The 15,101-nt window shown below is 35.3% G+C and overlaps 1 protein-coding gene across 8 annotated transcripts in view; it reads right to left on the reverse strand.

The window, feature by feature from the left end:
* ccser2a (coiled-coil serine-rich protein 2a) overlaps positions 1–15,101 on the reverse strand; it is a 49,959-nt gene that overhangs the window by 13,245 nt on the left and 21,613 nt on the right. For all 8 annotated transcript variants that reach the window (XR_010892492.1, XR_010892491.1, XM_067366723.1 and 5 more), the window contains exons 5-9: positions 7,373–7,472; positions 4,073–4,178; positions 2,368–2,536; positions 2,129–2,194; positions 1,409–1,507 (exon numbers count right to left, since the gene is read on the reverse strand). Coding sequence is in view for 6 of the 8 variants with exons in the window: in XM_067366723.1 (XP_067222824.1) it covers positions 1,409–1,507; positions 2,129–2,194; positions 2,368–2,536; positions 4,073–4,178; positions 7,373–7,472 (540 nt within the window). In the remaining 2 variants the exon portion in view is untranslated. The remainder of the gene's footprint in view (positions 1–1,408; positions 1,508–2,128; positions 2,195–2,367; positions 2,537–4,072; positions 4,179–7,372; positions 7,473–15,101) is intronic.

Here is a 15,101-nt window from a genome sequence, read left to right on the forward strand (position 1 = left end):
ATGTCTATGTATTGCATAAAATAAAACAAACTGGAAACACAACCATGCCTAAAAATGATTGTTGGAACAAACTATGGTCTGCAAAAGTAATTTATAGGTCATTTTACACAATAATACAATGTGGTATAGTAAATAATATTATTAGAATACATTTGTAATAAATTCATTGTCATCCTAAGTACACACAAACATCATTAAATTGAAACGAAATTGGGAACTATATTGGAAGCAAAAAACATACCTAATATAATATAAGCTAAGCTAGCAGGCTAATAGGGTAGATGTATGCTATGCTAGTACATAAGCTAACAAAAAAACAGTAAGAACCAGAAATGCTTGATTTCACAGTTAACCTATAGAGCTTGTTATATACTACTAGTATATGAACCATGTATTTTAAAAGACATTAATGGTCATTATAACACATTTTAAACAATATAAATCATACGTGATTTTGCAGGAAATGTAATCAGATGCTAAAACAATGGGATCACTCAGGGTCCTAAAGGAGATCCGATTCCTGGGGGGACTCGATTTCTCACCACACTGGACTACTGTGCTAGGTACCCCAATGGAAGGGTCCCAAAAAAGTGGTTCGGATCAGTATGTTACCATTCACAACTTCTGACAATGAAACAAATATTTGCCAAGTAGTTTTGTAATCCGATTTTTTGTAGAATTGATTTTCTAGAACCATTTTAAAAACATTTAAAACTCTGAAAAAAGAGTCCACCCTCAAGGCTGTATGATATTTTGATTATCAAGATTGATTGACTGTTTTATTGCTCACTATGAGAAAAATCATGTTGCTAGTAACAGCACCTCTTTTCAACAACCCTCACAATTCGAGGTATCATTCATGCCAGTAGCATAAGAAGTGAGGAAGAGTTCGCTGAATTCCCTAACCAATATATAAGTGATACTGAAGCTTGCCTTAAGCACCACTAATAACATACTCTTGTTCTTATGTAAAGAAATCTCATTTGCTTTCATCTTTGTTTTGCAAACAGTGTAATGCAAAAGAGGTGAGTGAGTTTATCAGTGCTATATAATTGCGCTATGATATAATTGCTCAGCAAAGGTGATAGTAATTGGGATTAAAGGTTAAAGTGCATGTGTTGATGCAGCATTATCTGTGTGTTTTTTGTTTGTTTTTTTTTGCTTGGAGCAGTAAAGTTAATGAACAGTATGAGATGAGAGAGAGGTATGAGAGAGGTTTGTTCTGAGAACATCCTGTCCTGATTTCATCTCGTTCACGCAGACATGGAGTTAGAATGGCTTTAGTACAGCATCTTCCAGCAGACGCAGCAGGCTCTGATTGGCCACTCATGTATTATGTATATTCAATCAATACAAAATGTTCAAAATGAGCGTGAGTGTGAAGGTGTCAGGAATGTTGATGGCTCACAGATTCTTGATGCTGCTGATGAGTGAGCCGTGTGATGATTTTATCTTTATTTTTCAGCTCTTCCCTGAGATGCGCCACCTCCTTCATCAGTTCCTCCATCTGACGCACACAAATACAAAACAAATATTAAATTTATACACAAATAAAATGAAGCTATATTTGTCTACACATAAATAATACATGTGTATGAAATGGAAAAAGGGGGCATAGAGCTGTTGACGTCAATTTGTAGACCAAAACAGAAGATTCATTCACCACATGTTCCCTTAGGAATTACTAATGGCTTTTTAGAATAGCAGTTTATGAGTATAATAATAAGTTCTGTGGTAAACATTACTTGAAATATATTAATGTTTCATTCTACTACATAGCTTAAAATGTGATTTTTTTAAACTGTTGTGCGCTTTAAAAACACAAGCTGCTATATGAGGATTCTCATGTACCTTGAAATTTTAGTCTTTATGTAACAACGTGCTTAACAATAGCTTCAAACAACATATTTTAAGACATGACTGTATTATTTATGCAGTAGAACAAACCACAAAAGTCTCTTCCAGAATAAGCATTTAGCATTTGAAAAACACTTTTCTAAAAACACATTAGAAATTCCTGAGGGAGCCCCATGTCTTGAAAATGCTAATTTTCTTTCTTTTTTTTCAGGTTTTAGGATTGCAAGATGAACAGCTCTATTCAGGTGGGTGTTTATGGTAAGTAACGGACCTGCTTGGCTCTGCTGTCATCTTCGCTGGAATCCAAACCCTCTGGAGTAATCTCACCATCATCCATCTACATAAAAATGATTTATTTTATAAATTTATTCAGAGGATACGTCTCTCATGTTTACAACTTATCCCTTTTTTTGTTTTACACCTACACACATACTAAAAGCTACTCAGAGGCTAACAGTTTGCATATGTAAGTGCAAATTTGACTCGTCCAGCTGTGTGTGTGTGTGGTACCTGCAGCAGACTCTTGAGTTTGAGCAGCTGTGATTTGACAGACGAGCAGTCTTCTGCCACGTGTTTGAGAGTGAGCTCATCTAGCACCACCGTGTGACTGTCATGCTGAACTGTGGGATGGAGAGGCCGATGGCCTGTACGACAGGCATCGTAATGAAACCCGGCTAGCCTAAAAGAAAGAGAGAGTTCAGATTTAATATAATTTATAGAAAGAAACACAACATCAGTATTAAAGCATTTATATAATAAAAAAAAAAAATCATATTTCTCTTGATCTTTGAAATCGAAAGTGATGAAAACTGATGGCAACGTTAAGTCAAAACTTTTTCCCTAGTCCAAAAAGACTGCACACAAAAAAAAAAAAAAAAAAAAAAAACAGCTTCTACCAAACATTATACGGACTACTTGACCACATATATTCAGGGGCTCCTTTAGATAACCAGAGGCTCCTGGGCTACAGGATTACAGTAAGACCCCTACATCAAATAAAAATGTTACTAGGCATTAATCAATATTTAGACCTTTCGATTTGTGCTCATGTATAAATTCAACTGGCATAACTTTAGACATTTTTTTCCTTGTTTTTTCTAACTGAAAAGTTCTTGATAACATCATTTAAATTCAATTTTTAGTGAACATCACTCTCGATAGACATTTATTTGTTTATTTATTTATTTTTACCAAGGCCAGTTTTAAGAATGATTTGAGAATATGAGTGGATGTATGATGTTCACACCACCGCTTACAGTAACGTATCGAACACTGCCTGTATGAAAGTGCAACGGGATCTACAACTGTAACCATAGTGACAGTGACTAAAAATAATATTAAATAGGATGACATAAATAAAACTAAAGTCATATCACATTATAAATGGGTAGTAGAGGTGCAAGTTCACACGTTTTTTTTAAGGTTCTTTTATCCCCCATAGAAAGCAACATTACCACATTCCAGGTCCAGAATAGTAGTTAAGATATTGTTAAAATAGTCCATGTGACTACAGTGGTTCAACCTTAATGTTATGAAGCGATGGGAATACTTTTTGTGACCAAAAACAAAACAAAAATAACAACTTTATTCAACAATTTTGTCAGTCTCCTACTCTGTTTACGTTGTATAGACAGTGCAGGGTTCCATGTTCTACATCCGAATGCCAACTCGGTATTACATATACAGTACTTTACCACTTTTCTGGACCTTGAATGTGGTAATTACATTGCTTTCTAAGGAGGATTTAAAAAAATAAAATAAAAAATAATAATGGAAAATAATAAAAAAATAAATTCATTCTAAGACTCAGAGAGAAAGCGAAAAATTATCATGAAAAAATTTAATGAACTACATTAACTTAAAAATGCTTTTTCTGGGAAAAAAAAAAACTATATTATGGACCTCAAGGCAGAAAAAAAAAATATATTAAGAGATTTAATATAACCCCCATATTTTAAAATTTACAGTTCTATTCCTTGATGCTGAAAAAATTATTCCAGCTATGCTAAAATATAAGTTATAACAAAATTATATAATAATAGATAATAATAATACCTTTATAAAGCATATATTTGTAGAACAGCCACTGAGGTGAAACGCCTGCTCTTCATTCTGGTATGTAACACCCACTATGCATAATCCAATCAACTCCTGCCCTACATTTTGTAGTTGAATATTACGTTTAATTAGGAAATGTGTGTTCTGAGGCATTCACCTATTGTCATTATGAGCATGATCCATTCCACTCCATCTTTGCTGTCTCCTCCTCCATTGAGTCGGCCGCCCCCCCCTGTCAGAGCGCTCAAAGTGGGCCATCCCATCTGCATGCACAGAGGGGTCAATAGCAGTCAATGACAAACAAACAAACACATTGAACAAACCCAACTCACTTTTAAAACACACTTTTACACATTCAGTACTCGGTAACACTCCTAGACACGCTCAGAAACAAACAGACACTTCATGGAAAGAGAAGGTCGCCTTTCTTTGGGAGGTTGAGCAGGGCCCTTTCAAACGCAGAGGTCTTAGAGTTTCGATACACAGCACTCACAGCGCCTGAGGCGAGATATCAGGGCAAACTCACACTAAAACACTCCGAGGCATATGAAATCTCTCACACACACACACAAACAAGCACTCCCTCAATCTTTCTATACACATCTCACACAGCACAGAGTAAGACAGCAAGCAGGGCAGACAGTAAACTAAGCTCCAAAACAGACCTGTTACATTCCTCTTGTCCTTGCTGTCCGGTTCACTGCCAGAGCCTCAAAAACAGACTCAAAAAAGTCCAAAACTCACTCACACGAATACAAATAACCTTAGAACTAAGAGCACAGAGAGTCTGTTTTGACTGACACGTCCAAAAGAAAAAAAAGATTGAAATGTAGTTGGACAAAAACCCCCAAGGTTAAAAAATTCCAAAGTTGTGCGGTGTATAACTCAGAATATGTAGAAAACTTTTGTCAAACTTCCTAAGACTTTCTCACTGGCCACCCGAGCATCTGCAAATCCAATAACTTTTCCGCCCTGTTGGAACAAGGTTGTGTGTATGAGTTTGTGAGTTCTGGGAACTCCCTGGAGCTTTGACCAGAACCAGACGCACACAGAGACACACAACTGTAATTCCCGGAGCCACGGGGCTTTCTGAAGAGAAGAGGAACTGACGGTGGTGTTTTCAGCCGGGTCGACACAGCACTCGGCCAGAGGGATCTGGTCAAGGGAACCAGCGTCAAAACAGCAGGCCTTCCTGCCTGCCAAGCGGACAGATCGACCATGGAAGGAATGAAGGAGGGAAGGAGACAGACAGACGGAGAGGGCAGAGAAAGGGGGAGGGGGCCTGAAGTCATCTATTCCCTCCTCTGGATCTGTAACCCCACTCACATGACTGCAGGGCACGATGCCCGAGGCTATAAATACAACACACACACATACCACACAAATTCACAGCGGTGTAAAACTGACTGATTCCTGCTGATGGCGGAGGTCAAAATACTGAATGTAAACATGACAAAACACACACACAAAAACAAGTAAAAACACACAGTCAAAAAGAAATATCTTTTTAACTTGAGACAAACAGCTGACAAAATGGTGCCGTACAGGAAGGGCTTCTGCATGTCATTCCTGTACACAGAGGATGCAATTATACAATTAAATTGTCATTTGTAAAGTGTATGTATGAAGTCTTTTGTGTGGAATTTGTCTACGTATACAAGACTGGAATCTGCAGAACCCGTAACCACCCCTGTGACTTCACTAACACGCTCAAATCACACTCTGAGACTGAAGGAAACAGGAAGTGAGCTCAACAAAAGTACATTCTCTTCCAAAACTAAGTTTATCTGAGAGTTATTCGGATGATTGAGATAACATTCATTCAGTATTATTGGCAGGGGTTGTCTTCAATAGCTAATAATAGCTAACTAATTCATGATAGGCTATGTAATATACAAGTATTTAAAGTTATATACACTACAGTTCTAACATCTGTGGTTGGTTTTTAATGTTTTTGGTGATTCTATTATCTCCAATGGCTTTGATAAAAAAATAAAAAAAAAAAATAAAAAAAGCTGAATAGTAGTATTATTACAATTTAAAATAACTATTTTCGGTTTCAAAATATTTGAAAATGTAATGTATTTTTGTAATGGCAAAGCTGAATTTCAGCAGCCATTACTTCAGTCTTTAGTGTCACATGATATTACAGAAATCATTCTAATATGCTGATTTGGTGCTTAAGAAACATTTATTATTACCAATGCTGTAAACAGTTATATTATATTAAATTATTTCTTAATCTTTTGTAACTTTATAAATGTCTTTAGTGTCACTTGTGAACAATATAATGCCCATATCCTTGCTGAATAAAAGCATTCAGCATTTAAAAATATGTTGCACTAATAGCTATTTAACAAATGTAATAAATTCTTTATTTTGACTATTTAGCAGTTGAAATGACTAGTCAAGCAGTGATGGCAATGTCCTTCAGTGCAACATGCTCTACTTAATCTAAAACTATTTTAGACATTTTTAACATTTTCTAGTTTTGATAATTGTTATACATGCATTTTATGACCTCAAATTAATTGAGAGACTACATTAAATATTTATACATTTAAAAATTCATGTCACAGCACGGCACTATTAAACCAATTGCACAAAAGTTGAATAAAAATGGAGAAACACTTAAAATACTTGCACATTTATATGAAATTGTTTTATTAACCTTTTAGTTTAGGTTATTTTAACCTAAAAAGATTTGTTGGGGGGGAAAGTAACCATATTTACTAAAGCTTTAACTAATAATTCATCTAACAAACATACAAAAAAACATGAAGAAAGCTCCGAAACAACAGCTAGCAGTTGTGTAATAAATAATTCAGAAAAACCCTTTCCTCACTGTCTTAAAAAAGAAAAAGAAATACAAGCAGCTGAAAAATAAGTCCTGTTTTCAGATCACTATAACAATTTACATTCTACAAAACAAATAATTAAAATACAAATTATTCAACCCTCAAGAATCCCTTCATCAATTTGAATTGATTAAAAAAAAAAAAACAATGAGCTGCAGAAAACTCATTCTTATAAAAGCAATTCATATTCAAAGTAGTGACTATCACTTGCACTTGGCTGTGATCAATCATCACAATGATTAAACCTGATCAGCTATCATTATCTATGCAAATATTAGATGAATTAATAGATCAAAAGAGAAATCCAAGGCACATATTACAAATTCAATTCAAAATGACTACAGAGGTTATAAAGGTAAATAGATGTTGGTTATTTCATTTCTTGGGGTTGAAAACAATGAGAGAGACTCATTTATTTGGTCTTTTATTAGCCAGATCTACAAATTTTGAGAACAGTGAATGCAGACGTGATTTTATTAAACTCTTTTTTATTTCTCTAATCACTTTAGACATCAAATAGAAGGCAATTTTGGCTTAGTGAATGATAGCTGGTTATGCTACAGTGCTCAATTACACTATGAGTGTGTGTGCGCGCTAACCATTGTGTAAGGCCCCGTCCTCTGGCAGATCAACATCAAGCATTAGGTCATCATCTTCCAGGTCACATGAGCCAGTGTTATCCAAGTTGTTCAGAATGTCCTGTGCATGAGAAAAGACCAATAGAGAGAAATAGAGATGAAAACCACATTACATTTTTTGTGGTAATTCATTCACACTGTTTATGTAAGGACGACCACATAAAGTTGAGGGGATACACAGTCATTGGAAGCAACATGAACAGAAAACAGAATGTTTTTTTTGTTTGTTTTTTTTTTTCCGAGTAACATTAAGAACGGCCACCTGATTATTTGAAAATGCAAAAGAATGCCAAGGTGAAAATCGAGACACCTCAATTTGTCCTCAGACAGAAAATGAAAGAGGGCGTTTCAAGCTGTGTGGCAGGCACACAAGGGGCAGTTATCAGCTATTGGGGTGCTTTTTAATGCATTTTAAAGCGATTCTGAACATTGAGTCTGGCAAGGAAAGTTCAAAAGAAAATAAGCTCTTTGAAGAAAAATATTCTCCACATTTCTATGTGCGTGTTAAAATATTGGCAAGAAATACCAGAAAACAAGGCCTTACGGCTTAGCCTTGATTTGTACCAAGCAAAGAAATTACTCTGATGTGACTCAAGAAGGTTAGGGGGGCTGAATTGATTTCAAGGTTGAGAATAAAATTTGGGAGCATGGGTGAGTCTTACAGCAATGGAACCAACTGAACGGATATTTCACTTATTTAATTCATCATTCATCATTTCCAAAGCATACTTCTTAATACTGCATATTACTGGCATTTGTCTATGGTCATATAATCACTTGTGTACATGGAGAATGATAAACTTACATAAATTAAACTTACTCTTCTGGAAGAAGGACGTCTTAAAAACAACTGTTTTCAACAAATGCTTAACGTTGCATTAATTGCAGGGACATTTACTATAAACCAGTATGGGGTTAAGTGTCTCATTCAAGGGCACAATTCTGGTAATGAATCTCTGAAACACTTCAGTTAAATGGTTCATGCCCCACTTTGGATCAAACCGGTTGCCAGCCCAGTGATTAACCATTATTTGACACATGAGCTTCCAATGTATCTGTATCATTTTTTGACATGATGCACCACAACCATTTGGGACCTTCTACACTGTAATGATGATGTCTGATCTCTGTGCAAACAGAGCGCACAGAGGTATGCAAATACATAGGTTGACAGGCAGGTAGAACATCTTCAGAACGCATGCAATGATTTATTCTCCCAAGACTTCCAGGGAAGATTTTTTATATATATATATATATATATATATATATATATATATATATATATATATATATATATATATATATATATATATATATATATATTTAGATCACTTTAATTGATTGCTATCAGGATGTGAAGAGACTTTCAACCAGCATTGCCTATCCTACCTTTAAGTCATTAACTGTCTAAAGAAGGCTAGAGCAGAGTCAAGATTTTCATAGACTGAAAAAAAAAAAAAATGTGTAGAAACAATTTTCACTCAGAAATTGATAGCAAAATTCACAAACAATAACAAAGAAAGAGCAAGTAAAATTGAATTAAACATGAAATTTTGAAGTAGAAAAAACGAAATAGTAGGTTTCGTAATCGTTCAAAGGCGCGATTACAAGGAAAAATATCCACTTAAATTAATCTGCGTGTTTTGAGCATGTTATGTTGTGAGAGGCGAATCGCGACTACTTCAGAATGTAAAAGGTCTAACCCAGCATAAAAGAAGCTACCAGTGACGAAGGTGCACGCTGATGGGAAACACCAGGACCCGCCATTTTTAAAAAGCCGTGTACACACCCTAGTGTTGTCAAAAATATTGATTTTTCGATATGTATCGATACTGAAATATCTGAAACGATACAAATACTCCTTTCTGAAGTATCGATACATCGATACCAGCTGCGCGTGCTTGCTCTCCTCTCTGGCAGCGAGTTGAGACACAACAGTCTATGGTTGAGACACACGAGCCTCCTCTCATTCACAGCGCAGACACTTATGAAGCCGCATTTGACATTCAAGTGCCAAAATAACCTCCTTTTCGAGGTTTATTAATGGTCAAATACACTCAGCCAGAAACAATATCACAATGCCCATCTTGGAGAGTATTAATGTAAAACAGTTCAGGAAGGATGTGTCCGTGCGTTCGTCAGGTCTTAAAGGGACAGTAGCCGAATAAACGTGCCGCTCTCTATGTTATTGTTAATCAAAAGACAAAGAGAAAATCACTTACTGCTCTTGACTGATTAACTTCTGTAACTTTAATTGATTAATCTGTATTTAATTTTTATAATGAAGATTATCCAATGTTATTTTAGGCCTACATTTGATTAGCCTACTTTGTTTTTTATTCAGTTTCTTACCCGATTACTACAGTTAGACCTACCTGAAAATAGAAAGCAGTCTATTTAATTTCTATCTTTATTCTATTGTATTTGTGCTATAGTTAGTAATTTTTTCTTATATTATTACTGTTTACTTGTCTTTTTTAAATTCAATTTACCATTTGAAATCAAGCTTCCTTGTGATGTGTGTAATATATTGCAACAAAATTACCCAATTGTAAAAACAATACATTGAGTTAGCAAATATTTGTGAGATAACTGTAATGGTAACTGATCAACGTTTATTTATGAGAAAAGCTTAAAAGCTTTATCATACAAAGTGATCGCTTCAGAAGAAATTTGACTAATAATAAATAAAAAATAATATTAAAAATATCTATATGACAGTATATACATTGTTTTTTTATCATATCGAAGTTAGAAATTCCAGTATTGTGACAACACCAGCCTATATATTTACTCCACAAACTAACTCTACAAACATGGAAAAGAGTGATAGATGGACCTCTCAACCTTACGCTGAGGAGAAAATCCAGCGTGACTTTGAACATGATTATTCGTTCAAACAATGATATAAAGCTATTCAAAACATCATTCAATGTAAATTGTGATAATAGTCATTAATAATCGCAATTACAATTTCAAGGGAATAATCAACAATTATGATTTTTGTCATAATCATGCAGCCCTATGAAATAGTTTTTACTTCGAAAAATAATTACAATAATTAAAATTAAAACCTAAATTTCTGCCTGTTTATTACACAAAATGATAAAGCTGGTAGATCTTGAATGTAGTGCTTTTTTTGGGAGGGGGGTATTTTTATGTCATCATTAATTTTCCTTTATTGCTTTTGTTCCACGGAAGAAATTATGTTTGGAGTAAATGATGACAGAATTTTCATTTTGGCTGAACTCTCCCTTAAAGCTATGTTAAATACATTGTCTTTTCTAAATGGGGGATGTTCTTGCAAAAATAACAGTACAATATGAACGTTTCTGCATAATGTTCAATGTTTCATATACAGCAGGGAGCTGGGGAAAGAACCACAGTACAAATATGCTCTCAGCATACTTTAGAAAACATTATCAATCATGCAACTGATATATTCACAGAACAAAAACATCTCTTCAAGTCACTGAAGCTAACAAAATGTTCTCCAATCCCATCCATCACATAAATATGCACTTAAACAGAGACGGGCCCCTCTCCTGGACATTACTACACATACACACCATAGCTTTGTCTTACAAGTGTATACAAAGTCTATTCAAAGCAGGTAGAGTTTCTACACTTCACCTAGTACACACACTGTCTCTCAGGTTGCTCTCTCGCTGACTCTCTCCAACTCTCTCCATGTATAAAGGGGCTTAGTCACGGCAGGTTGCTTCAGAGGAAATGACATTTCACTGCGCCGGGCGGCAGCTTAGACACGCAGCCCAAGCCCCATCAGCACTCTCCTCCTGCGCTGAAAGAGCTGGAATAATGCAGCCCATTTCACATAGGCCTGCGCGAATCAGCCGGGAAGATCGGATTAAAGGTCCCTTCAGAGCCGGACCGATAGAGACAAGACCTCAGATAACATTTAAGAAAGGTCCTATCGGACAAGCCCAGAATCCTGATCACATTTCACACAATCGGAGCAGTGCGCTCAGGAGTGAAACATCATATTTGTGGGATCAAAAGGAATGTGTTTGAATTCCTGAATCACATTACATCCAGGACAAAATTACTCAGACACCTACAGATATACTTTGAACAGAGCCAAACTTGCAATGGTGATTTAGAAAAGAGGCCAATATGCATTGAGTTCAAATATTTTGATTCTGTAATTCTAAAAGTATTAGTAAACTTTAGTGAATGTTATATATATATATATATATATTTTTTTTTTTTTTTTTTTTTTTTTTTTTTGGAAAAAAGTAAACACTTTTATTTAGCAAGTATGTTATCATCATATAGCAGGGGTACTCAACGCATCCGGCCCGTCAGCATTACATTTGTGGCCCGCATCATGCTACATATAAATGTATTTTTATTATAATTTGCGTTCAAAATTAGCGTGAATATTACTTCGTTTTTTTACACGTACACAAGGGTAGGCGTTTAGTGCACGTGACGCTGTAATTATCAGCAGAGATCGCGTATAGTGTACGCGCGCAGCAGTTTTTCTAACCGCAAAGAACAATATAAACTGAAGGCACTTTGCACGCGCGCATTGAATAGTTTTTGCACTAATTTAGTTTGTCCACAAGGTGTCAGCACTGAAACGGGCTGTTGTTTCAGTCTGAAAAGAAACGGAGAAGACAGAACAAGAGTAACAACAAACACCTACCGTGTTGAAGAGCGCTCGTTTGAGGGGATTAAAAGATACCAGCAACTCTAATTTTAAACAAGTACAAAGAGATTTTATTGTAACTATTTGAGCGAAAAAGACTAGACAAGCATTAATCTCTCTAGTGCGCATGTGTCGAGCACTTGTGTTCGTGAACGCCACCAAAGGTTCGAGACTGTGCGCGCTAGTAAAAAACAAAGTAACCTTATTTTTCCATGATGAAATGCAGTTGACATTCCTCAAACTTTGCAGTGTGTAAGTTGCCGAGCAGCATGAAAAACACACCTTTTATTCTTAATGTCAATGTGTTATAAACAGAAAGCAAGCAGCGCTCCCATTACAGATCTGTCATCACATCATTGAGCTCACGGAGAATATCGGATTTATCATGTTAACAACGTTGGTTATAGTTAGATAATTCATAATAGTTAGATAATTCATAAAATTGTGATTGAACATTAAAAAAAAATAAAAAATATTTTTGGATTCTGACCAAATTAAAAGGTAGGTAATAATAATACAAATAATAAAACATTTATTCTCCGAGTATAAATAGGTGCTATAAAAAGTGTTAAAAAGGTGCAATGGAGTATAAAAAGACTATAAAAAAGTGCAATGTTTTCGTCTTATGGACAAACTCTCATCAGCCAGTGAACAACAGCCAGACCTTAAAAACCGCACTTTTAGTAAATAAACAGTAAAACTACAAATATTGTCTTAAGTAGGCCTAAATAAAAGTCTTAAGATCCAAGTTATAATTTGTGGCCCTTCGCGTTTCATTTGGTTAAAATGCGGCCCTCTTAACCTCTGAACTTGAGTACCCCTGTCATATAGTAACCAGCTTTTCATCTTTCAGCTTGTGTTCCAGTCACCCTGAATATGTGCTTTAGATTCAATTTCACATACTAGTTTCACACAGAGCTCTGCCAAGCGCTCCGTGTTTGTGTACATGTGAAAAGGCTCTCGAATGCCATTAGGAATTGCAGGTCTCAAAGAGATTAAGCAAAATAAGAAAGAGTCAATAAACCAGTTAGCTTAATAAATTGAGAACTGATTAGAGAGTTTTAATATTTATAAAAAATTATACAAATCCTGTTTACAGTCTTAGTAATGTCAGCAAATGATAAAGCATAAACAATGCTCTATAACTCACAGCTAATTAATACTGAAACAGCAGCAGATAAAAGCGTGTCTCAGAATCACTTATTGTGTTGAAAACAAAGGCTTATGCACCTAGATCATTTAGCAGCTAATGAATTGGCCTGTAAATGCCTCCTGCAAGACAGACTATATTTAGAACAAATAAACAACTCTTAAACGAGCCTTACAGGGAATTGCAGAAGTCATCCGAGGGATTAAACACACAAGTATACAATGTAAAGAAAGAGTGAAGGGGATATATTGAAGACATTTCTTTTGTCTCTTGAATCCATACTGCCCCCTTGTGGTCTTAAGTACAGTACGCGTTTTAAAAATGCCCAAAATGTACTGTCCTCATTGCCCTCATGTTGTTCCAAACCTGTAATACTTTCATTCATCTTTGGAACACAAATGAAGATATTTAATTTAAATTTAAATCTGAGAGATTTCCGTCCCTCCACTGAAAGTCTATGCAACTACTACTTTTGACGTTTCAAAAATTGATCTTCAGCAATAACCAATGAAGTTTGATATCGTGCAGCCAGGGCCGTTTCTAGACTTTTTGGCACCCTAGGCAAGATTCCTATTAAGATCCCCATCCCCCCCCCCCCCCTTTTTGGGAGTCAATTCTACTAGCACTCTGCATGTTATATATTTACAAAAATATTTATAAGAACCCATGCATGAAAAAAAGATGATGAAAAAAAAATTTTAAACATATATTTCAGAGCAAACTGAAACTCTTAAGCTAGTTAAAATTGTATTCTACTCACAAAAATGATAGTTAATAAAATAAACTACATGAAACTGTTATTAGTTTAACTCTAAATACAATCTAATGAAGATGGTATTTTGGTGTTCATGTAGCCTACAGAAATAAAATACTTTTAAGAATGTTTTTTTTTCTCCAAAGTTAAAAAATGTGTTGAATAACAATACACCACTCATTTATGTTCTATAATTGTTTTAGCTTCTCTTTCTACAGTAGCATCTGCCTTGTGTTTCTCCAAAAATGTGTTGAGTGCACCTTATGATTGTTTGTAGAATTAATATAAAACTCTCCAGCAGAAACAGATTCTCGTGATCTACACACCCAAATCACAATGCCTGTCTGTCTGTGACTTCAACTGCACTATTACAGCATGAAGAAATGTATATATTTGATGTTTTTAAGTTATTTCTTGATATGCACTGAATTCATGTAAACTAATTTTTATTTATTTATTTTTTTGTTTGTTTTTCTGTTGAAGCTATGTTCGTTTGGCAGGTCCACGCTGGTTGTCAAACTTGTCATAGTTATGGTACTATCACTTGGTCAATTTACACTAAACAGCCATCTCTGATAATGATTTTTTTATTCAACTTTATTATGCTATAAATTAATATTCCGTTGCTGAAATGAGCATGACGTGGTAAACCTGTCCTGTGTTAATATGCAGTGTCATGTTTTGCTCGTGATGATGGAGCAACTTGTATAGAACAGAACAATTAATCAATTAGTAACATACCTGCATATTTCGCTTTCTTTTTCTCATCCTCTTTCTGAAACTAAAACACTTAATCCAGTAAGCATGGATAACGACGTTCCCTGCCGCCTTCTACGTCTCATTTCTCTATTCTCTTATTAACAGCAGCGGTTGAATCTGAGAGCTCACTTAACATCCCGATGCGATCCACTAGCCTATCACCAGGAGACTTGTCACTCAGATAATCGCAAGTAACGTTAGCCTAATCATAATGCCTCAAAATAGCAAAAGTACGAAATAATAATATTAGTAATAATAATAATAATAATAATACAATAAATAAATAAAAAATCTTGGAGGGGCGGGGGCTCTCACTGGCGCCCCCCAGCTGTTTGCGCCCTAGGCGACCGCCTTG

This window comes from Chanodichthys erythropterus, chromosome 18 (genome assembly GCF_024489055.1).
Source record: "Chanodichthys erythropterus isolate Z2021 chromosome 18, ASM2448905v1, whole genome shotgun sequence".
Lineage (NCBI taxonomy): Eukaryota > Metazoa > Chordata > Actinopteri > Cypriniformes > Xenocyprididae > Chanodichthys > Chanodichthys erythropterus.